Here is a 25690-nt window from a genome sequence, read left to right on the forward strand (position 1 = left end):
GTTTTTCTTATGCCTCAGCTGCTATTGAATGGGCATTATGACTCCTCCATATCTGAGGTAAGCACTGTCACACAATGGCCGTCGTGATATCCATTTAGGGGGAAAGTTCTGTGGTTTAGATATGCAGCTGTGTGTGTTGACTTGTGCCTCCACATTGCTTGTCCTTCTGATAAACCTGAGCCTTTTCACGGACTGCTTCTCAGTGGGAGGCACTGAAAGGGAACACCTTGGAGATACGTGGGAAGGAATGCACTGTTTGGTCTTGTAAAACATTGTGAAACATCTCAATCTTAAATAATCATATGACAAGCCCCCCCACTCTCTAAATAATCTCTGCACCTCTGATCATTGTTATTGTCATTTGAATAATTGTGAATTGCATTGTGTGAATTGCTTTCTGTGATTGTTGATAGACTGGTGTAGTCAAAATGAGCAGCCTCAGTGAAGTTTGAACTAGATGTGGAGAAATGTTTTTTCAGCTTGGCATTAAGGGTAAATTGTCATGCCAGGACACTTAAGAAAGTTGTCCTTTGACCTGAATGTTTACTGTATTACAAAGCCATTTCCATTGATTTATTTTAAATGTAGAATGGATGGTTGTGAGAAAAAGACACAGTAAAGATATTTAGGGTCATGTTACAAAGCTGAAGTTTTAAGAAATATGTTGTTATAAATATAATCTTTTGACTTCAGAATCCTTGGCCTTTACTTAATTTTTTTTTAATGTTAACTTGTGAACAATAAAAACTGCACATAAGTCATGGACAAAGATGAAAATATTTCTACCACAAAAAGATAAAAGTTTTTTTTGTTAAGCTCTCGTTAAATTTGGTCCTTAAATTTAACTAACAGAGTAATGAAAACATCAGCGTGGAGAAGTGCTGATCCAGACTTCCTCTCTGTTGAAAGCCACTCCGTCAGTGTGGCTGTCATTGAATCACTCGAGCTGAAGTAACTACATAACAATGTTCTCACATTCATAGGCAAAACATTTTAGTCAGCAGTGCCATCCAGTGTTTTTGCCTCAATTCATTAGTTAAGTCGCACTGTGGTTTTTCTTCGTCTCTGAGAAATGCTGTAGCAAAAAAACATGGCCACAGTTAACAAGTTGTCACTTGCCTACCCCTTTGGTTAATATTGGAAACAACCTAGACATGTGTAATCAAACGATGAAAACAGGAGAGGAGACTGGAGGTGTTCTGACCTCAGATCAGCAGTGACACAAATATACCATATTAATAATTCAACTCCATGACTGATACTCTTGTAATCTGAGTGTTTGCAGAATGGTGGTTTAACAGTGCATTTTATACGTGCCCCAGTTGTGCAGTATGGCCCCTGTTCGGTCAAATCTCTCTCCACTTCAAAGCCAGCTGCAGGCTGTGTGATCTTTCCATTGTTAACTCTGTGGAATTAGGCATGGGTGGGTGTCACCCTTCCTCTTGTCTCTCAGCCCAGCTCAGTCAGACTGGGTCCGGGCGATACGAGCAGAAGCTCCAGGCCCATTGTCTCCAAGTGTTGCTGGCCAACGGAGAGCTGTGCACAGCTCTGAAGGAGCTCCCTACCTGGGACTCGTGACAGAGCCAGTGACCTGGAACATGGAGGTAGTTCCGCAGTTTCCCCATGATTTGTCACCATATGGATTAGTGGACTTACAGCCCTCCTGCAAAGGTAAAAGCAGCATTCTTAGCACTCTGTTTGTTGCTGTATTCTGGCTTGTATGTGGCCATCAAGTACTGCAAATACTTAAGAGATGAAGTAGTAGTTTGAGTTATTGTTGGTTTAGGTGGTTATGTTAATATTATCTTGAATTATAACTATTATTAGTTGAATATCATATATCTATGTATACTGTATGGCATATTATTTTCTTATCATTTGTCAATAAATCAAGGTATTTAAAATAGTTTGCAATGGATTATTACAATGGACATTAAAACTTAAACAAACTGAAGGAATGTATAGAAGTACTTAATATACTGTAATATAATGGTGTAATATACCGTTTTTTAACATGAACAAAGAAAATGCCATTTAATGTTTTTTGTGCTGCATTTGTAAAGCTTCACGGGATGAATTTTGTCATTGTAAATAATCTGTTGATCGCTTAGCATTTGTTCCCCAGGACCTGGTGCAGGTATTTATGAGGGCCTAGTTGTGAGAAATTCTCAGACTGTCATTAGACACAATATTCAATCCTAGCTTGTCCCTGCATGCATAGACAACTGGGTATGCAGGATACACTTACACTTAGACATAATTGCTAGTTCCGCAAACAATTTACTCCTCAGACGTAGAGTGTTCTTCTTTTCCCCCTGTGTAATGTTGGATAAGATTTTTTGGGTAAGGTTAAATGTTTTTACATATTATGATAAATGGGTGAATTTTGATTAATTTTAACTTGATAATTATCCACAACTTAATATAGAGGAAATGTTAATGATTTTGTAAATATGCTTGCCTTCTTGCACGTGAGTGTGTGTGTGTGTGTGTTATGGCAGATGTGAGCTACAGTAACATCCCTTTGGCATATATAAAAGTTGCAGGGAAATAGGATGTGTGTTTTCTCCATTTATAACAACAATGCTAAGCAACCTATGATTGTCCCTTTTCCTGCCAGTAACAAGGACTTCCTCTGAGCACTTGCTGAATACTTAAATTTAGTGAAACAGTTTGAGTTACATTTCAGGCTGCTGTGATTTCTCAAAAAGATTAATTGGTTTTGGGGATAAATTATTTGTTCCCTACTATCCACATAAGCATAGGTACCTGCTGCTAAAAACAATCGTCTTTAAAAATTTGCAGATGTTCTAACTGTAGGTCAAAAGTCAAAACAGTGATTGAAAAAAAGTGTGCATAAAACCTTGAATTAACCTTTGGGTGTAGAATCAAAAGTTTCTTGGTTGAGACTGGAATGGTGATTGAGAATTATTTTTTAAAATAATTTCTGAAGCATAAAATTGGATTAGATTCATTACTGTCCATGTTTCAGTTTCAGTGTAAGCTGCAATAACTGAGCAGAGCTTAGTGCCTGATCTCTGATATGATCAATTGATTATGTTATCACTGGCCCTACAACACAAAACCCACAAGTCGTGGCCTGACATTTGACGTCTAGGATGGCTGTAATAGTATGTCATTGGCTCCAGTTAATCCACTGGGGGACGCTGCCCTGAACCTGGACAGCAGGCCACCTATTAAACCTGACACATCAGATAAAAATGGCTGACCATGTCAACACTGTGTGAGGAAGGAAACACTCCTCAGAGCTCCACGGTACCACAGAGAATGTAACACAGTATGCATCACTGCATTGTTTGTTTTAATGTTTCCCCTTTCCCTTTCAAGTAATGAAGTTACCATGCAGATTTACACAGAGTATGTTGTCCTCTGTGACGTCTTCTGGAGATTGTTGGAATACATATAAAATGCTCCAAGGGCAATCATGTATCTTAAAGAGCACTTTATGTGTAAAACATTACTGAGTATAGATCACACTAAATGGGACAGACTAATATCTCTGCTTGCTCATAGAATGTAAGTGTTTCGGATCACATCCTAATTACTAATGCAGGAAATTGCACGCATACATTTTACAGGCCTATGGCTCTCAGAGACAAATGTGAAATGCAAATATTGTATTATATGAGCGTTCTGTGGTGCCATTAACAGTAAAACCGGGTGCCATTTGTGGGCTTGATAGCCAGGAAGCCTGAGGAGGCTGAAGGGAAGGCACAGGCAAGTCTCTCATGAGTCCGAAGCCAGTGGGATTTGCATATTCTACGCTTTTCTCAAGGCATAGGCGAGAGAATTACACTCCCCTTGGAGTCGAGTATTTGGCACAGTAATTTGCTGAGCCATGGCTGTCACATAGCATCCACTGTAAGGGTAGAGTATCCCGCATGTGTGCCGAAGCCAGATTGAGGGACATCACTGGATGCTACCTCGGGTTCCAGGGGTTTCCGTGGAGACAAGGCCCCCGATCTGCATTTAGCTGCTGAAAGGTTAGAGCTGTATTTAACAACTCACTGTGGGTGCAGCTTACGCTGTGAATCCGACGTGTGGAATGTCTTGCAGAATTTCTGTGAAATGCTTCATGGAATATAGATGAGCTATTTCTAAACTGTTTCACATGCAGTAAAATTTAATGGTTTGCATGGTTAAAGCCAATATTTGCCATCAGGTTCATTGCTGTTGCCACCCTGGTTGCCTGCTACTTTAATGGACATTTATAATTTGGTTTTTGACATTATTCATAACGTGAGCCAGTTGCTTTGGTTGTCACCGGATGGGGTCTCAGCCATCTGCACTGGCTGTAACTGTAACACATTGGTCTTCCACCCACTGGATTATTAATGTGGATCAGACTGCTTGATGCTGCTTGAGGGCATTCCATAAATTCTAGGAAGCTGTCTCTGTCAGACCTACCGACCATCCATCACCAGAAAGGAGTTATATTTCTTGCTTGTGAATGTTTATGTACATACCCAGTACAGTTTTTATTTTTAAAGTCGATTATATGGTTAGTCTTGCCATGATTAAACACAGGAGCTTAATAATGTGCGCAAACAGCGTATCTCTGGATGATAAATCAGCAACAACTGCTATCCTCCTTCTTGGCAATATGCTAAAGATCAATGTTTGCCTTTTAGTATCAGAAAATGATCAAACAGGAACAATAGTATAATTCTTGTGATGCTGTATCATGTTTTAATTATCCTTCAAAAGAACAGTATGCTAACCAGTAGGCAGCGCTGACCTGCAATACTGCTAGTAATCAGATTTCTATAATATATACACAGATATATCTCTGTCAGACCTACCATAGACAAATTCATTCAAATGTTAATTCATTTATCCTTAAATCATAGCAGTGACAACACAGGATCATTGAGAGTACATGATCTCGTTAGCTTAATGACAGCTTTTCACCAGCTATTCACCTGTCTGCTCAATAAGATTTGGAGGCATTCCAATGGAAGCACATCCCAGGCATTCATAGAGCTATCTGCATTCAGCTCATATAACTTGGTCTTTATGTTAGGCAACTGCGGCGGCCAACTCATAATCTTAACTCCGTCTCCTCAAATTATACCCTCATACTTTCAGCTCAGTGACAACTGGATAATCATGTGCCCATATGCTTCCAAAAAACATGCTGACATTAATGCCAACAAAGGTATTGAATACAATGTACATTTCAGGTTTTAAAAAATGGTGCTTAGTACAGCTAGGCAATTCTAAAGGGGGAAGTACCACTTTAGGAAGAAATAATACTTAGTCAGCAACAAATTGCCAGAAACAATGCTTGGCTTCTGATTATTAAAAAAAAGAACACTAGAAAGAGTCATGAAGTCATTAGTCATGAGGACATTCTTATTAACAGTCTGACAAGGAGACAAGCACACAAACTTTCACATTCAGGGTGAAATATCACTGACTGCACCCAGGCAGAACTTAAAACAAAATGTTTTGTACACCTTAAGCACATACTTTACGTACAGGAACCATTAAATGCCTGAACATAAATAAATGTCAGATCTGTTAAATAGAATGTGAAGGGTTCTTCGGAAACGTTCCTGTCTGCCTGTCTCAGAGCATTGGGGAGACAGCGGTAATGCAGCGCTCAGTGAATCCCCTCTCCGTAGACTGATCAGTGCTCACGTCAGAACGCCTGGAGCTATTGGCACTGTGCCTCCTTGTCCTGAGAAGAGCTTTGCTCTTGTACTGTTCCACCCCGCTGGCCCAGAACTGTTGGCTAGTTTGACTTCAAAAGATGTCAGTACCATTTCTTGTCCAAAGTGCAAAATCTGTCTGGACAGGACTTAAATAACAGTACCTGCCTTAAGAGAGAACTACTAATCAAGGACTAGCAGTGGTCACCTTCTGAAGTATCTATATAAGGTCCCGGGGAGATTTTGAACAAATGCAGGAGGACGTTGTCATGTTGTGTTCTAATTCTGTTTGTTGCTGAACTGTACAGTCCAATAAATTAATTGTTGGGAATAAAATGAAAAATAAAATACAACCATTTGAATCGAATTGACTGTATCGTACAGTTTGTTTAAAGATAAAGCAGACCAAGTCCTGTTAGTCTAAACACACACTGTGCTGGGTGTGAGGGCAACGTCAAAGACAATGGACATCTAACCAGACCATGTTTGCATGACAACTAGCCTATGCAATGCAGATGTGAATACTCAGGCTTTTCTTGCATAACAGATTGGTGAGAGCTCCTACATTATAATGCAATGCAAATACGGTGACTCCGTTTGGCTGGTTGATTGATTTGTATCAGGTTAACTAGCAACAGTTACTCAGTGTCGAACCAGTGTGATGAACTGAAGTTTCTATGATGGCTCATGAAGCTGTCTTCACCATCCCATTCAGAATATAATGAGGTGTGGGCCCACGAGTCATCCACTGCCAATGGCCAGTCTGAGCCCTTCATGCACAGACATCTGCGAAATCATGGTTAATATTTAAAATGGTAACACAGGAGGAGGATGGAGACGACCGTATCCGAGCCTTTCCTATTGTCTCAACGTTCTAAAGAGTTGACAGGAACTGCCAGAAAAGTCAGTCATCGAGGACATCCTGAGGAAGGAGAGCTCTGGAGGCCGCGCGTGGACAGGGCAGCTGTAGATGAATGGACATCAGGGAACGGAGTCAGGGGAACCCAACACTGCTGTGATTCATTGAGGGTCACTGCGTGAGTAATCCAGGTCAGGATCAGCTGCCCTGCAACAATAGATCACTTCATGACCAGGGATACCACAGCCAGTCTGACGCCATTATGCTTGCCAAATTGGACCTCTCCCCTCAGTTTTCATAAATCCTGTGATATACATGAAAGGAAAGTATAGAACGGTGTATATATTGCTGATCTCTGAATTGCTGAAAATGATCAGAACCAAAGAGAGAAAACCAAAATGAATAGTAATTACCGGTGTGCATATTTAGTCATGGATATCCTAATTCTGACTAGGGCTGAAGTTAAAAAAAAAAAAAAGAAGTATCATTACCTGTCCATCATGTGTCTATTATGACACCAATGCATTTTGAATTATGACTCATAGTTGGTTGGTTACATGATACAGCCTATTAGTTTGTTGTAACCTCCAAACAGTGACCAGAATCAGATGCCTGAATAAACAGGCTTTGGGCATCTAAAATATTTAAGGCTTTGGGAAGCTCTTTGGGTCTTGACACCCAGTTTAAATCGGATAGCGGATCTCCCTCAATGTAGTCCTGTAATCTTATCATAATGTAGACGAGAGGCATGTACACGGCTAGCTGTCGATGGAAAATACCTGTACTGTCAAACTTAGCAAAGAATGCACGTGCAGTCCCGACGGGCGCTGTCGGCTCACGCTTCGTGGTGAGACACTTTCCAAATTCTCTCTCTCGCTGCTCTCAAATGCTCAGCGCAAGATGGGAGGGGCCGGAACGTTTAATCCCATTGTCTAGCAGCCGGTCCGAGAGGCTGGCTGAGCCAAGTAAAAGCGTTTAGTGTGGATGTATCGAACTGAGCGCGAGCCCTTGGTGGATAATTTCTTCTGATTTTTCGCTTGATAGCCTACCTCATGTGACTGCGTTTGAACTGCCTGCAGAAACTTCAGTAGGTACAGCGTGCACGTTTCCTTTCGTTTTGTTTTCTGTCTATTGTGGACTCCAGGAAGCTGTTGCCTATTCGCGGACTGTTTAGGAAAGGTATTCTAATTCAGGTGTTTAGACTATGTCGTACGAATGTTGTATTATTTATGATGTTTAAGGTTATTAAGCCTCGCGGTTGGCTAAATTTTGATTAAAATAATTATATCCGTCTTACAGTGCTGTGCATTTTGTTTGATTTAATGATGTGACATCTGAAGAGCCTTTTCATTTAAAAAGGCAGCCCAAAATTAGGGGCAAAAAGATCTGTTAAATGCAGTTTAAAATGTGTTGCTTGGTTGCATGCAACTTGTTTTCCATGTCTACGTGTATTTTTTCCATGAAAATGTGCTGATTGATAATTTATCTGTATGCCAGGTAAATAGTTTGCTAACTGACAGTTCCGAGGAATTAATCATATTTCTTCATATTTTCATGAATAATAAGCCTATTAATAGCTGTAGGTTTAATTTGCTGTTGAATGCTGAAATCTGTGCTAAAGCAGACAAATGAACTGTCAAAAAATAAATAATTATATCAATACGTCTGTTCATCATACAAGAGCATTACAACATTGTGATAAATTGCGTTTGCAGATGTATATGTCATGTGTGCAGTTTCTTTCATACGATGCTACAAATGTGTTATTTCAGTACAAAGACACTTGTAGATGATGCTATGAGGTTACAGAATCATTGAATTTTATACCATCCTATACCATCCAAATGCTTCTGGAATAATGTTTTAAAGATCATTTTTGTGTATTTATTGGTGCCACTTTGTGTTTTGTAATGTTTTTAAAAACAGTGTCAAAGCCATTATGGGAATGTTAGGCTGTCATCACCAGTGAGGTGAACATGAGGCTCAAATAAGTGTTAATCTCAAAATAACCGAACAATGGCAGTATGATTTTACCGAAATGTAAAGTTGTGCTGTACATATGAAAATATAGGCAATTCAGTTTCAAGTGTTTCATAAACTTGACATAATTTCATGTACGCAGATGACAACAGCATAGGGAAATGGCTCAGTACCTACTTTCAAAACCAAGCAAATACTTATCTGCTGAAGAGATTCTTCAAAAGCTCTAATAAGGATGGTGCTCGTTACCTTCTCCGGCCTCTAAATTGGCAAAATTATCAATCATGGGATTCCATGAAGTCTAATTTATGTGCTGCCGGTGAAGGATAGTCAATGGGGGCCTGAGAGTAGTGGCCAATCATTGTGTTATCAGAAAGGCTTAGTGATTGTGGGGAAGATGGATGCGCTTGTGAGGCCCAGCTAGCTCGCCTGCTGAGATCAAGGGCAGAGGGGACACACTTTAGAACCAGTGAAATATATCCACTTAATACACAGACAGGTAAAGGTAGCTAGACCACAGCCATGGCCATTATGTGGATTTGGAGTGAAATCCCTTACTCTTGTAAAGCAGTCACAGCCTAGGGGAAGTCAGTGGGAAAAGTGTTACATCAGCTGTCAACACTGAATTTCAAGCCAGTACCATGACATAATTCTTTCAAACAGCAACTTAAAACTATAATTTGTCGCAATTCTTTTGCTAATATTTAGGGTATGCTACATACAAAAAAAGTGTTATAAGAGTTGCTTCTTTGGAAGAAAGACAAACTAAACGTGAAAATATTGCTTGTCTATAGTACGGGAAGTTATTATTCCCGGGAACAAAACAATGTCTAGTCATGGCATGGTTGACCAGGTGTACAAATTGTGTCCCTCACTTGTTAGGCTGTTACATATCCTGTTGTTGCTTGTACACAATGCCCAAGTCTGAGTGTATAAATAGAATTGTTGTGTTAAACAGGAAAACAAATTGTCCCCTTGAGTTAGCAGTGGTGGGATTGACGATCCCACTGTTTGTTATGGGGCAAAGAGGTGATACTCTGATCTGAGGACTGTGCAGTCAAAATACCGTCTAGACTTCTGAGCCAGCTCAATAGTCCTCCTGTGTGTCAAAGACCCCATCGCTAATAACCTCCACCCCCCTCCTGCTCTAACCATCTCTGACAGGCAGGCTAATGAAAGAGACCATAATGAACATCTGTTGACAGAAGTTCTCAAATGTATCATGTTTAAGTTACATTCCTTTTAACAGGACAAAATATGGCATAAAAATCTAAAGCCTCGCAGCCACTTGAATGGAAGGAGCTCACATTTAATTCAAGGATTTGGCCCCAGTTCACCTGATAAGGTACACAGTCCAACATTTGTCCTATAAGCTCTGCTTTACATATACCTCCTCAAGCCATGCCATTTCAACTATATGAACACATCAGGAATATAACTCATTTGAGAGGAAACAGGCTGTACCCAACCAGTATTTTATGTAACTACTGGGGTTTATAAGTAACACATACACTTCTGTTGTCTCAAAGTAAAATGAAATTGATGTAAAATATACTTGGTATGTTCATGTGAAAGTTTTAAGATGAAGACTCAGTGGTTGCAATGAAGCCAATGTGCTGTTGCGTGACTTGCTGTTGGTACAGTGGGTTTTCACTGGACACAGTAATCCTCTACCCACACAGAAGGTTATTTTAAAGATTTTGTACTGTGACAGCAATGGACATTTAAATTACGATACTGGTGTCTACTTATAATCATTTTAAACAGACTGAAAGGAGAAAGGGAGTTAATTCCATTTAGTTTCCTTGAATGCACTAGAGAAGATTGCTTATGTGTTCCTTAGGCATGTGTAATTCATTCACAAGCGCTTGAACAACATGCCAGCTTTGATTGGAATTTGTTTTTAATTCATTTATTGCACTACCACACCCACAATACAATGCTTTTGCTTAATTTATTTCCTAGTTCTGTGCCCACTGTTACTGTAATTATAATTGCATAATGAAAACATCAGTGCTGGGTAATCGGCTTTAGGTAAGTGAAAAGCGTAAACTGTAAAATGGTGAGTTAAATTTAAGTGTGAGTTTATATGAGTAGCATTTGGATCATGTGGACTCTATCTGAGTAATGTGTACTCAGAATTGATTTAGCACCAAACATTTTACAATAAGCTGAAATTACCTCTCCTTGTCATTGTGCATTATAATATTCATATAATTGTGCAGCAGTAAGAAATATTTTTTGAACTACTTTTTCCATGCTGTTGAAATAGTTTTACGATATCTGTCATTCTTGAGATTTGGATCACAAATGCTTTTTGAGAAATTTGAAAATGTCTTTGTTTAAAATTCCTGGAACATCTGAGTTCGCAAGGGAATTTTGTGTCAAACTCTCATGGAATGTCTCAACACTTGTTTATTGTGAAATGACAACCATCAGTCACTCTGAAACGTGAATGTTTCAGCCTTGTTGTGTGTGTTTTTTCTCAGTGTCATTCACAGTCTGACTATACACCAACGGCAAATCGTGACTATTGTGGAACTTACAGACCCATTGGTCTTTACTGGCTCACTGGTGATATTTAGAACAAATTGTGCTTTGAATCCCAAAAGAAATGCATGTTTATGAATGTGTAATTATTCTTTTTTCTCCCATATTCTCACTACACAGGGCAGGCACATAGATCTCAGTAGGCGCTTTGGAGACACAATCCAACATCCAAATGGCTTATAAACATCTTCATCTCCACAAGTTTAGAGCAGCCCTGTTGCTCATCTATGATTGTTGACTCTCAAGAGCATGAAACTCAATGACAGCTAACATGAAAGGGAACTGGGTATTAGTAAGGGAAAATAAAACCCATTTGGTATCAATCCATGTAATAGTCAGTACTGTATGGGGTATTGATTTGACATTGACATTTAAAACTTTCCACTTTCCCTAAGGTTCATTTTGAAACACTTGTCCCCTTTTACCAAAAAAGGTGGAAGGGAAAATATTACATGGATGCAGCTAGGTAATACATTCCCATTTTGCTAGAAAGTCTCAGATTGATTTCAAACTCCAGTTAGATATAAGCCTAAATCAGTGAAATCATTTTTGGAAATGACAGTTTATCGGTTTTTTATAGCAGCTGGTTGACTTGAAAAAAGACAACTTTCAAAGAGGGTCACATTTGATTTGTCAGAACAAAGGGAATGAAGTACTTGTAAAGAAAAAAGAAAATAAACAGCAGCTACAGGGGCTTCTATTCCTATTCCTAACAAGGGATGTTGATGCTTATTTACAGTACTACCACTATTCACTACTACATTACAGTTGTGCAGCAGCTGAATTGAATAAGTTTTGCATCAAGGCATCAAGGCTATATATATATATATATATATATATATATATAGCTGACTTGGTTCTCTTCCCAGAGAAAATCAATGGAGAGGACAGAGCTCCATCCCTGGAGATGTAGCAGAAAGCAAGCATGCATTACATTTTCCTCTTGAATAATTTAATATAAGTGCCTTATCATTTTCCTATTAACTGTTACATCTCCACATACCTCTTGACTCGGTTTGAACAATCTATGATTGACATAAATTATCTAAATTATCATAAATCTGAGCAGGTACCATTATCCCAGACACATTTCCAGCCTGCCATGTAGATATGGTCATACTGAAGCAACTTGTGTTACATACTAAATTTTTCTGTGATCTTAATTCACTGTACTGTAGTGATAGCAACACTATCCCTCACACTTAGCAGCTGATTTAGGCCAGATTCTTTCTCTTCTATTTCCAGTAGTCTTGCCTGGAATATCCAGCCAGTCTTAGTACTACATCTTAGCCTTAGTATTGTCTCACAGGCAAAATTTTGCCACCTGAATCCTTCATTTCAGACTATTTATGTTCCATGGGACCCCTCGGATGCACCAAACTCAGAGTGAATCCATTTTCGTCTGTTAAATGTCCTCTGAATCTCTGTGTGAGCAGCCTTCATGTTGTTGGACTTTGTGCTAAAGCTGTAGACAAGGTGTGCCTGCTGATTGATGGTTGATTGAAGTCTGTGTATGAGGTAGGTGACAGTCTCATGTTTTCACAGGGGGAGACCGAGAGCGAATGACAGCCAATCATGAGACATACCTTCTTATGGCCAGCACCCAGAATGACATGGAGGATTGGGTGAAGACCATTCGGAGAGTCATATGGGCACCCTTTGGTGGAGGTTAGTAACCTGAAGACATCAAAGATGAATGTATTTTTCTGTACACTACTGTACAACCTCATTGAAGGATTGTGCAAGTCACAATTTATATTTGAGGGTCTTTTCTCCCAAACATTTTCCCAACCTTTTACATCAGGAAGTGTCGAACGGCACCAGCATACAGGCTGCTGGGAATCACTTGTATTTCATATTATACCATTATGTGGTACTGTATTTACTGTTAATGTCAGTTGTTAATTGATCCTCCTTTTCCGCAAGCTGTTCCTGCCTTCCTCTTCCCTCTGAGCGTTTCCAGCACATTCCATAACTACTGCTCAAAACAATCATCTTGAAACGATATAGAATTTGCAGGCTTGAGAACATAAAGACTCAGGTAATAATACGTAGTTTACAAAGGTGTAAAAATATGGCCCGTTAAAACCGCTCTGCTTCAACCGGGGATCAGTTACCACGTTCAGCCTTTAATTTCATTTGGTTTTGATCCCTGTGCATTTGCAGTTCCTGTTTCTGACTCCACAATGCCACTGTGTTGACCATTCCACAGATTCTTTGGGTTTTTATTGATTGCAGTGTCTCCGCACAGGCTCTCTGTGGGGAGACTGCAAGGCCCCGATTAGCCGGAGCTTCAGTCGATGGGACGCTAATAGATTTGATGTGCATTGCACTCGACCGCTCTTCAAGAGGCAGAGCCCTTCATTATATAGATGTGGCTGGGAGTTTTGTAGCTCCACTGTTTTAAGTCTCCCTGCCTACACTTTGCCTGTTTTTTTTGTGTTTTTTAAGGGGAGTTTATTTTCATGTTAGGGTGTGTGAGATACACCCCGCAGGGTGATCATTGCACAAGGGATCTGATTAAAATCATAGGCAGCGCTTCATGGAAAGAGCTTTGATAGTTCAGTGACTGTTGGAGGCTAGCAACTATGCATCTTCTCAACTTCTTGCAGTTCATAGATGTAGCCACTAACCCAGAAATATGTCTATTCTACAGAAGTGTATTAACCCCAGTAATCGGTACTGGTTGTGAATCACAGGTAATTATTCAGGTTGTGGAGGTTGCCTGCTGACATTGACATTATTCTCAGCCATTATTAGTGTTGGTTATCACTCAGTTCCATGTATGGAATACATTCCATTTTAGTATGTTTTAATGTACTTACAGTTTTCACTGTTTTCCCATTAGATAACAGTGTTTGCAACCTGTTGTAATTCAGATCCCATAAATAAAGATTTATCCCATAAATCTGCTAATTATCCGCTTTCGTAAGAGCTCACTACTTCTACTCTCATCATTTTATTGACCATGGTATACTATTAATTGTAAAACAGCATGGAGCTATGGAAGATATGAAAGTCTGAGGGCCGTTTTTGTACAGTATCAGAATCCATTACATTAAATATTTTTCCAACTAAGAAACTGTGATTGCTTAAGCATTTTTCGTCCCCTCATTGTTGAGACATGAATAATGTACAGGGGATTAAATAGAGAGATCCCAACAGCTTTAAGTTTCCTGTTCTGCAGGGTGTTCATGGGTAATCCCACAAGCTCTTTTTTATGAGGAGCCCTGATACAGGAGTTCCAGAGACAGGGTTTCTTCAGCCTTTGTAAATCAGGTTACTCTCCTTGGGCGGCAGTACTGCCCTGAGGTTAAAGGTCACTGAGTCAATGGGGTACAATATCAGAACCAGAAAGAGGCCAGAAAATTATATTTGGCTGTCAGAGCAGACACTTATTCCCCAAGCACCTGTATTCCTCACACTGTGTCCACCTGTGCTTCATACTCCTGTGACCTTTGTGAACCAGTATATTAAAGATGAAAGGGTCAACATATCGACGGAATAAGTGGAATGTCATATGACCCCTATCCTTCATCTGGTTTTCTATTTTAAAGATTTTTTTGAGACGGTGATAGACCTCATTTAAATAAAATAGTGTTTTATGGGTGTCAGCTTTTTAAACTGTCTGACAAAACCTTTGCTAAGATATACTATATACACATAGATTCAGAATTAATCATTCTCTATACTGTGTGAGTTCTGAGCAATGGGGCTAGATGTAGTTAGATGCAGTGATGTGTACTTTTCCCTGCAGTAATGAATTATGCCTGGCTGCATTATTGGCCATTTAAATTTTCTCTCTTACTGATCCTGTTTTTCCCCTGAAATTGTACCCAAGTGCCTGGAAATGGCAATAATTTCTCTCCTCTGAGATGTTTTTACCACACCATGGTGGAATATTTCCTTCTTATCTTTTGTTTTGCATAATGCATTTTAGAGACTGAAAATAACAACAGGAGCATTTTTATTTTATTTATCAATGAGCAATATAGAGGTTTTCAGCAAATCTACCATTAAGCCAAAACAAATTGTTTGTGCTATCCCTGCAGTGCCTTTGATCTCCTTCTACACTGGCCCATATGCTGATGCAATAAGACTGGAGTGGAATTTGGTGTATAAGTGTGACCTTCCCTCTTGCAGTGGAGGAGCAGGGGGGGAAGGTTGTGTTGGTTACGTGGAAGACATTTTAACAAATGCTTCCAATGTGCGAAAAGAGTTATGCCCAACTTGGGAACTGTTACATCAAATATTCTCGCTACGGGGATTTGGATGTTTGGCAGAGGCCCCTGAAAGGAGCAGGCAGGGCAGCCATAGCCTTTGCACAATATAACAGGTCAGGTCCTCCCGTTGAGCGGTGGCTAGCCGACTCGCTCCTCCCTCCCAAACGCGGAAAGTGCTGGAAGGAAAGAACACCTCGGGTTGCTGGAGCGAGCTCTTTACCCTCGCAGCACTGCTCCTGGGTACGGAGGGCTCCTATCCGCCCGTTTTGCTTTAAGTTCCCTTTCCCCTCGCGGGTTTCATTTTTCGGCAGCTCAGAAACGACAGAAGGCTTGGCAAAGCGGAAAGGAACTTCTGGTGTGAGGGACATGGAGAACGTGCCTGCTAGGACCTGAAAAAAGGGAGACGGTTTGGTTCTGGCTCAGCAGTGCAAAAGTAGCCTCAGTCTCTTCTCTGCAATGTAGGTTCCTGTTGTATGTAGATGTTGGCACGAGATAATGATGGATAATCCTTCTGGAAAACCCTGTGGACACCAGGGAAGCTTGGAAAGCTTGAGAGGCCAGCTGCACCTGTGCTTGCTGAAGGAAGCCATTCATCGCCTGCTGTAAAGCTGAAGCTCTGGACAGATGTAGTCAAAATCTCGAGCTGCTCTGGGAGAAGGGGTTCAGAGTTTTGCGCAGTGCTATCGAGCACATGAATGGGAAAAGCGAAATCTGGATGCAGCTCTTGCTCAAGACTCTTGGCATCGATTCTACTGCTGTTTCCAACTCTGAATTCCCTTGTCAGCATTTATTGGAAATCTGGATTGATTTGGTTTTAGAAAGTATTCCGTGTTTCTCGTAGTAATTAACTGATTGTAGTTTTTGAAAGAGATATGCCAGTTTGCTCAGCTCAGATTTGATATGCTCTGCAGGATGTCTACAGTGAGTAATAATTCAGGAGAAACCCCTGCACTGAAAGTGTAGAGGGCAGATATTTTGGGCTCATAAACTCTGCCATAATTGCACGCTGTACAGTCTTCAGGTTCAAGAATGAATTGAAGTGGAATGTGGAGCAGATCCAGATGGAAAAAATGAAAGAAATGTCAGTAGTTCACAAAGAGGAAATAACAATGGAAATGTCAACAGGGAATCACTGCTCCTGTGTGTGAAAGCCTGAAAGGGCTATTTCCTTGAAAGCCATAACCAGACCTTTCATTTTTTTGGATGCCAATCAATAAGAGGGAAAACTTAATGGAAGCCAAATTCACAGGACAGCCAAAGAACTCACAGGAGCAGGTTTTTCTATCTCTCTGTCTTTCTGTGTTTTCTGCCATCCCAATTCCCCGTGACATCAACTGTGTTGGATATTGAAGCTCACTCTCCAGAATGCTGGAACATAGAGATGTGAAATTGGCCACCTCGGGTGCACTGACATACCACAATTTAATTAATAGAAGCATCTACCGCAAGATTAGGAGCTGTGTCAGCTTCAGGAAGGGTGAGTTTTATTTATCATGGTAAACTGTGGACTAGGCAGTATTTGGGTACACTAAACAAATGTATGGCTCTTATTTCATGATTATATAATTGATTTTATGATGTTTTGATTGTAAATGTCCATATGTTGCACCTCAAATGGAGCATTGTTTGTTTGTATTAGTGTTCAGATGTTTTGATGGGATAGTCTTGTGCCAGTGAAAAAGCATAATCAATTTGCTATGCAGACTGCCCTCTGGTAATTTAACACCCACAACCAAGTTCCAAGGTTACATTTTTGTTCAGTTTCATGTGGATTGTTGTATGTTGTACATTATTAGTTGAGGCTGGACAGCTTCACATTTAAAGCAAGTTTCTACCATGTGAGAAAATGTGAGAAAAAAAATGTATTTAAAGAGATTTGTGATAAAAAAGCAGCAGATTGTAACTTTTAAGTTTAATTTATGCAAACTCTGATTTAACCATATTTGCATAATTGCATCTCTACTTTAATCTTTGGAGTCATAAATGAAATTCTTGAATTTTTGTGTGTTTGTGTGTGTGTGCATGTGCGTGTGCGTGTGTGTGTGTGTGTGTGTGCGTGTGTGTGTGTGTGTATGTGCCAGAGAGCACTATTTGAGTCTCTTCTCTGGCCAAGCCGCTTGTTGATTGTGCTGGTTGTATAAGGTTGTTCTGTGTTGAGTCCGGAAAGTAAGCTTCCAGGAAGCCCAGCTTAATCCGCTCTTGTACGCATGCCACATGAGATGCCTTGAATTTGAATCGCACTTTTTTCACAGAATGACACAGACAAAGAGGCAGAAAGGGAAACGGGAAGTTTGAGATTTAATCGTTTTCCTTTTTTACTTCAACACATTTTTTGGAGCTTTGTCGGAATACATGCTGTTGAGTTCAGAGCAATAAATCTTACCGGGAAGGGAGGAAAGTAGCAGTTGGATTAAATCTAAAAACCAGGTCTTTCAAACTCACTCATGTCCCTTTGACTTTGCTCCATGGTGTATTTTTCTCCGCCTCATCTCTGTTGAAGGAAGTTAACGTTATTGAATTGTTATTTTAGTGGCTTTTTCGTGTGCTTCCACACTTCTCTGAATGTTTCTGCATCATCTGCTAATTGACTATTGACTTACCTGTAATATTTCATGGTAAAAAGTAAACAGTAGAGGTTGTTGGACTCACTGTCTTACTGTTGTAGAAAGAAGTTAGGCAATGCCTGTCATGAATTCATTTAACTGTTAAGTTTCTCTTACATTCATTGTATATAGTAAGATGTATTTTTTAACTGAAATATGTTGAGGTAGGAGCCTCAAAAATTGAATAAGTTGTTCTTGTGTTGCATTAATGCATATTTTTCTATGGAAATGTTGATATTGATTTGTTTATATTGATTTCTATTTTTTCCCAAAGATCACTAATGAGACACTTTTGACAAAAGGGTTAATGTCCCTATCATCTCTAACACCCTAGCAAATATATTGTAATATACAACTATACTGAGGTCTAATGATGTGGTTTTGAGCAATGAATATATTATGAGAAATACTGATCTATTATACAAAATATTAAAATCAGTATTTTATAATAAACATGCCTATGTACTTTACCTTACAAAATGTTTCCAGAACTGTAAACTCTTGTTACTAGACACTGAAAGACAATTGTCTCAATTCTTCCGATTGTCTCAGTGTATAATTCATTTTACATTTACATTAATTTTCAGTTAGAATTAATTAATTATTCCTATTACATTAATGAGGGGGAAGCTCACCTCAACCACCCCCAATGTGTAGTGCCCGCCTGGGTAAAATGTAATCCCAATCAACTGCCTTAGCACTGAACATCACTTGACTAGTCTGACAAAAAGAGGGGGTGAAGAGCTCGATGTGAGCCTCTGTGTACCTGTCTCAGGTATCTTCGGTCAGAAGCTGGAGGAGACGGTGCGCTATGAGCGACGCTTTGGGAACAAGCTGGCCCCCATGCTGGTGGAGCAGTGCGCGGACTTCATCCGCCAGTGGGGCCTGCGGGAGGAGGGCCTGTTTCGGCTGCCCGGGCAGGCCAACCTGGTCAAGGAGCTGCAGGACGCCTTCGACTGCGGCGAGAAGCCATCCTTCGACTGGTACGGCAACAGCCCCCTGATCAGCAATGCTACCCTCCCCCCCCACCCCACCCCGCCCCCCTCGTCAGGCTGGAAGCCTCGTTTGTGCTCACTGCTGAAATCCCGTTTTATAACGCTAGCTGAATGGAATGTAGTGGAATTCATTGTGGGGCGCAGTCGGGATGTGCTGACTCTCCCCTGCGGGGGGACATGAGTAGCCTCAGTTGGCTGCTGAGGAATGCCCACGTCAGCCTTGGAAACTGAGAATTACGCTCGGCTGAGGGAGCCGGACGGCTCAATCGTTTCACTGTCGCCTGCTGCCCGTCTGGGTGCTGCTCCGTGTGCTGAGCTGAGTGGGGTGTGTTGATGTATGTATGTGTCTCTTGCAGCCCCAGCAGGGCACAGTGGCCATCTGTGGGTAGAGGAACACCCCCCCTCCTCTCTCACAGCCCCACCCCACCCCCCCCCCCCCCCCCCAGGTCCCTGCATTGTTTATCAGTGTGTGAGGGCAGAGGTCCAGGGAGGAAGCATTGAGCATACCCTGTGCTTCACGCTGCCCCCCCGCCTCCAATTTCCCACTGCAACGCGGCTAGAAAGAGGACTTCATATTATCAGTATCTATCAGAATCCTAGCAGCATATCAGCTGAGAGCAAAAAAAAAAAACATAATGGCTGACAAACCTGTATCATGGAAACTCATTAATTCATGTAAATTAATATTTTTGTAAGATAGCAATTATGATATATTCTTTTATGAATTATATGTTAAATGTTACCCAACACCATGTTGAGATGGGGTACTATTTGGGATCAGCTATGTTATTTGGACCAACATTAGTGTCCGTTTAGCATTACCAGATTGTAAAATCCAACTGTATAGGAAATATTGAAATATCTTTAACACTTGAATTAAGACCCTAATAACTGTGTGTAGGAATCCCTTTTTGACATTTATTATTGAGCTTTCACAAGCTTCTTCAGCTAAATCCTGCGTGCAAGTGTCTTAATCAAATATGCATCTCCCAGTGTGAATGTGGTTGCTAAATATAAAACTTTGACTGCGAGCTGGGACAGAGGAGAGAGCTGTGTTTTCACAGCTCTTTAACACCGTTCGCATTGCCGCTTGCAGAGGTGTTAACTGGGAATGCGCACCGCGTGTGCGCGAAACTCTCCACCGAGGCGTAGCTGATGGGGCGTCGAGGCTGAGCGCTCTCTCGCTGTTCAGAGAGCCGTGGCAGCTACAGCCGAGCCGTGACGCTGTCCATAACTCACCCGTGACACGACCGTGCGTGAGCGATGGGGTCCCCCCCTCCCCCACGGGCCCCACCCCTGCGGAGGGCAGTAAATTAATTCAGTTTGGGGGGTGTCGGGTCTCCGGGCTGTACGTCACCCTCCCACGCAGCGGGCGAGCGACAGGTGGTGTATGTGCGCGCGACCCGCGACATGTGATCACATTTACTCACGGTGATTTAAGCCTTGGTTCCGCTCGGGCTTCTTGATGTCGGAGATTGATTGCGGCGCGGCGGCTCCTCCCCTCTCCCTCTTTGCGTCTTTCCGATCTGCATATGGTTGCCGCACATTTCACTGAGTTTGTTGGTCCCTCTCTCTCTCTCCCCACTGCCCCCACTCCCCCACCCCTCGCAGTAATACAGACGTGCACACAGTGGCCTCCCTGCTGAAGCTGTACTTGAGAGAGCTCCCAGAGCCTGTCATACCCTTCGCCAAATACGAGGAATTCCTCTCCTGCACTAAGCTCCTCAGCAAGGATGAAGAATCCGTAAGTGATGCCAATCGTTTGATTTTGTCTGGTGGTGATGGTTCACACGCATAACGGTAGTGATCAGGTAGTGCCAGTAGCTTAAAGTGCTTTATTCCTGAGTGCAGTTTGCAGATTCAAATCCCAGATAAGGCACTGCCACTTATGCCTCAGCAAAGCACTTAACCTTCACAGCCTTCAGTAAAAACCAGTTCAACAGTATGAAAAAATGTATGGCTATGCACAGTTGCTCTGGAAAGTGCAAAGTGAAAGAACAATTTAATAACAAATTAATAATCCAGGATATAGCAGCTGTTGCATTTTCAGCTCTGCCTATAGGTGGTTAAGAATGGAATGAAAACCATGAACATAAGAGCAAGAATGAAAATGTTATTGATGATTGGTGTGTGCACTATGATGTGAATGTGTGTTCAGCTGTAGTAAAGCATTTTCTCTGGTCCTCCTCTCCCTCCCATTGGTTCAGTATGTCGCCTTAGTCATGTGCAGTGCTCAGCTCCCAAAGTCTGCCCCTCCCTAACCGGTTTCATTTCACTATAGCTTCTGCATGTCTGTACCTCAGGCATGCAAATTGGGTTTCGTTTACACCACAGGTCAAAATCACCAAAAAGAACTACCCTAGCAAGCACTTTCATCTCCCATTAACCAACCTCATACATCTTATGGGTTAAGCTGTGAAGATTGGGGAGGGGGGGAGGGGTTGAGAGCAAAATTCTGTGGTATCACTTCAAACAAGTTCTACAAAAGGCTTTAAATCATAAAAGGGGGTAGAGTGCCACGGCATCCTCCTGGCTCACTGTAAATACAATCACATGCCTGTGAACTTGCAAAAGATTGAAATGGGGGAAAAACCACTGTGTACCCTGCATTCATTTTTCTGATGCTTTTCCTGCATAGTCCCATGTATCCTGGGGAATAGATCTTCTCAAAAGAGCACTGTCAAACAGAACAAAGGACTGGAGAATCTTTGAGACCTTGAGTAATGGCATGTGAGGTCATGGCGGATTAAATGACTATAGTAACACTTGTGGGGAGGGGGGTGACTGCAATGAGATGTTAAATAGATTTGAGCTGATTAAAATATGACTTAAACTAGGTTTGTAGCGCATTGTTAAAATGATCTGTGCTAAGGAGATTTCTTACAGCTATCTTATTAATCATTGAAAAGTTAAGCTACAACATGAATTTTTAATGCCTTTCCGAAACTCAACGATCATTAAAAAAACGAAGGGTCCTTTTAAATGACCAACATAAATTGGGAATTATTTGGAATGCATACGAAACTATCTGTCTGACCAGGGTGTAATGGAATGTCCTAGCTGTGGTAATTGAGGCAGTAATATCATGGTAGTGCAGATGCATTTATGTTCAAGTGTTCTGATCCATGTGTATAATATGGTGAAAATGCTTTTCTTTTTCAAGGGAATGAAGGAATTGCGAAAACAAGTCGAAAGCCTACCTCCAGTCAACTACAATCTGCTGAAATATATATGCAGGTATAGTTACTGTATAAATCATTGAAAATGTCGCCCCACAGCATTTCTTCTTCCTTGGAGCTGACGGTGCTGATTCTGTCCCGTAGGTTTCTTGATGAAGTTCAGTCTTATTCAGGTGTGAATAAAATGAGTGTACAGAACCTGGCAACCGTCTTTGGGCCCAATATTCTGAGACCTAAGGTCGAAGACCCTGTAGCTATCATGGAAGGTAGGCCTTGTTCTTGTTTGTGTATGACACTATTTTTTTTCTTGCTGTATATCAGACTCCCTCTTGTCTCAGAAGGTTTATGAATGTCTTGTGCTTTATGAATGGCCAAAGATGATATTTAGTCTGAATAAAGAGCAGTTAAAGTGAGCATCTTGGTATTTTTACTGGCATGAATACTAGCACACATGCTGTAGCAGGATCTTTGTGATGCAGCTTGAGGCTGAAGTGACTGTGACTCTTGCAGGTACTGTGCTGGTCCAGCAGCTGATGTCGGTCCTGATCGGGAGCCACGATGTGCTCTTTCCCAAAGACGAGGAAAGCCCCACGGCCCCGGAGCTGTGCAACAACAACAACGAGGTGCACAGGAAGCCCACGGCGGGGCAGCTGCAGAACCGGGAGAACAACAACACGGCGGGCCTGCGCCAGTGCTCCTGGGAGACGCCCGAGTCGCCCACGCGGGCGGCGGTGGACAACGGCTCGCCCGGCCCGCTGGGGGGCCAGCGCTCGGGCAGCCCGCGCAACAGCCTGGCCGGCAAGTTCGACCTGACCCGCAGCCCGCCCCTCACGGTCAAGAAGAACCCGGCCTTCAGCAAGGGCAGCGGCATCGTCACCAACGGCTCCTTCAGCAGCTCCTCGGCCGACGGCCAGGAGAAGGGCCAGACCCTGCCCGGCGCGGGCACCCAGGCCCGCCGCACCGCCTCCCTCAAGGGCCCGGGCACCAAGATGGGCACCAGCGGCGTGCCCAACGGCGGCGTGCGCATGGGCGTGTCCAGCACCGACGTGGTGAACGGGACGCTGAGCGTGCGCAACGGGCTCTGGCTGCCCAACGGCTACGTGACTCTGCGGGACAGTAAGCCCAAGGACTGCCTGAGCGAGCAGGCCGCCCAGCAGAACCGGCTCTCCACCTACGACAACGTGCAGCAGCAGCAGTTCCCCAGCAGCGCGTGCGAGGACAAGCAGAGCGTGGACAGCGCCACCTGGTCCACCTCCTCCTGCGAGATCTCCCTGCCCGACAACTCCACGTCCTGCCGCTCCTCCACCACCACCTGCCCCGAGCAGGACTTCTTCGTGGGCCACTACGAGGACCCCGTTTTGGACGCGCCCGCGCACGAGGACGCCGGCCAGCAGGGGGAGCTGGAGCGGAGGAACGGCGGGGGCCGCGGGAGCCGGGCCACCAGCAGCAGCGATAACAGCGAGACGTTCGCGGTGAACAATAGCGCCAGCGGCCACAGCGCCCTGCACAGTCTGGTGGCCAGCCTGAAGCAGGAGATGCACAAGCAGAAGACCGAGTACGAGGCCAGGATAAAGAGGTACATTACACTGATAAAGAGGCGCATTTTGTATGTATATTTGGACAGTGACACAATTTTGGAGTTTTGGCTCTGTACTCCAGCCCATTGGATTTGAAATGAAAAACTGTATATGAGTTTCAAGTGCCGATTGTCAGCTTTAATTTAATCATCTTACATGTGCTGGAGTACATAGCCAAAACAGCCAGTATGATTACAAAGGATCAGGCCGATAGGAAAGAAGATATGTGATCAACAGCCAGGACAGTCAAACTAGAGAAACAACTTACCCGGACACTTCACGGGTACTGGCCCAAAATGAGGAAAACTGGAGAACACTTTGCTTTTGTTTTAATGAACAGGTCGGACTGACATTTTAACGTCTACAACGTCTTCCTCAGAGTCAAAAAACACCAGGCCATATATAATCAGGCCGGCTCATCACTTCTATTACTATTCATTGTACAAATACTAGTGGAGGGCACTTTTTAAAGTCCCAGTTTGATTAATGCTTCACATTAACAACCATAGCCTTTACTGTGCTGTCTAACATGTTCAACCAGAAGCACCAAAATCCAGTCACTTTGTTTGAGATCTTTTTGACCATAAGATATTCTTGGATAAGTGTCTGATGTGACCTGCAACAATTGTTTTGGTGTCACGTTTTGCAGAATTTTGAATGTTATTGTGGGAAAAGTAACAAAAGAAAATCTATGAAAACAGAGTGGATCTATTTTTGCTGTGAAGCGTGTCTGATAGAAAATATGCAATGAAGTGAGACGTTGTGATGGATGTAGTGGCTGTGTGTAGGTGTGGATGAAAATTATTGAGTTGGCCTGCTTGGAGGTTTGGTAAACCTCCCTTACAGACTGGATCTAGCCATCCCTGACAGCCACACCTCCCATCTTCCACTCTCTCTCTCTCTCTCTCTCTCTCTCTCTCTCTCGCTGCAGCCTGGAGCACAGGAACCTGGAGCTGGAGACAGAGATGGTGAACCTCCACGAGGAGCTGGACCAGGAGAGGAAGAAGTACACCATGGTGGAGATAAAGCTACGGAATGCCGAGCGGGCGAAGGAGGACGCTGAGAAGAGGAACGAGATGCTCCAGAAGGAGATGGAGCAGTTTTTCTCCACGTTCGGGGAGCTGACGGCTGATCCACGTCGGCCGGAGAGGGGGAACACCATCTGGATCCAGTAAGGAGGGACCATCTGAGCCAAAAAAAACTAGCTGACTGGTGAATTGTGGGTGAGGGCCATCAGGGAGATGATGCCTGAGAGAGACTAGTATTCTTACATCATGGACTCCTCGAAGACAAAGGAACATTTCTCACCTTTTTTTTCTTTAATGTGGTCCTACCAAATATATAATCCCACTCTGTTACTGTTAAGTGTTATCTTGTATCTGGTTGTGTATATAGAGGAAAGCAATGTCGACAACTTCAAGAAAGATATGTATGTAAAAGAAATTAACTAAAGTAATATTTTAATGCAAGTCTGGTATTTAAACAGAGCTATCAATGTGTTGCATTTAAATTTTATATCAAGGCTTTTCCTTGCACTTATCTTTTTTCCAACGTGGTACTGAATGAATTTGCATATGCTGATTTCATTTTCTGTGTTTCTGTCTCCCTTTTAATTTAAATGAATAACTCGTGGCTATGCTCAATGTGCCATTTGACTCATTCCATGACCAAAAAGAGACAGAAAATATAAATATTTTATAAAATATGTCAGACACCATGTCTATCTTTGTGTTGTCTGTGTCGATAAACTCATTCAGACACACCTGTCTTAATATCAAGACTCCGTGTGAAATACAGCCATAATATATTGAATGTCCGACTATCCGTTGACTGGCCATTAGTATTTTCAGTCAGTAAAGGTTTGGGGTCAGTGTAGAATGTTTTTTTAAGTTGTAATCTTGATGCCAATCTTAGTGATGACTGAAGTATTACATTTAGTGGAGGAGTATTGTAACAGTCATTGATAAACACGGTTCAATACAGTTTCTGTGTGTGAGATACCTTGAATGAATTATTTACCATTTATTTTTTTCTGAAAGCTCACTAGGT

The 25690-nt window shown here is 42.1% G+C and overlaps 1 protein-coding gene across 6 annotated transcripts in view; it reads left to right on the forward strand.

The window, feature by feature from the left end:
• The window catches only part of arhgap24 (Rho GTPase activating protein 24), a 97247-nt gene extending 71610 nt beyond the window's left edge, over window positions 1-25637 (forward strand). Inside the window, exons 1-8 of one of the 6 annotated variants that reach the window (XM_035392124.1) lie at window positions 7359-7625; window positions 12610-12732; window positions 18666-18873; window positions 20497-20629; window positions 22049-22122; window positions 22209-22330; window positions 22575-23640; window positions 24573-25637. In XM_035392124.1, the coding sequence (XP_035248015.1) occupies window positions 12627-12732; window positions 18666-18873; window positions 20497-20629; window positions 22049-22122; window positions 22209-22330; window positions 22575-23640; window positions 24573-24816 (1953 nt within the window). In that variant the 5' untranslated portion in view covers window positions 7359-7625; window positions 12610-12626 and the 3' untranslated portion in view covers window positions 24817-25637. Of the gene's footprint in view, window positions 1-7358; window positions 7626-7694; window positions 7714-12609; window positions 12733-15189; window positions 16765-18665; window positions 18874-20496; window positions 20630-22048; window positions 22123-22208; window positions 22331-22574; window positions 23641-24572 lie in introns of those variants that run through there. The other 5 variants (XM_035392123.1, XM_035392125.1, XM_035392120.1 and 2 more) reach the window with 5 other exon arrangements.
• The last annotated feature ends 53 nt before the right edge of the window (window positions 25638-25690 follow it).

Source organism: Anguilla anguilla, chromosome 14, assembly GCF_013347855.1.
Source record: "Anguilla anguilla isolate fAngAng1 chromosome 14, fAngAng1.pri, whole genome shotgun sequence".
NCBI classification, from domain to species: domain Eukaryota; kingdom Metazoa; phylum Chordata; class Actinopteri; order Anguilliformes; family Anguillidae; genus Anguilla; species Anguilla anguilla.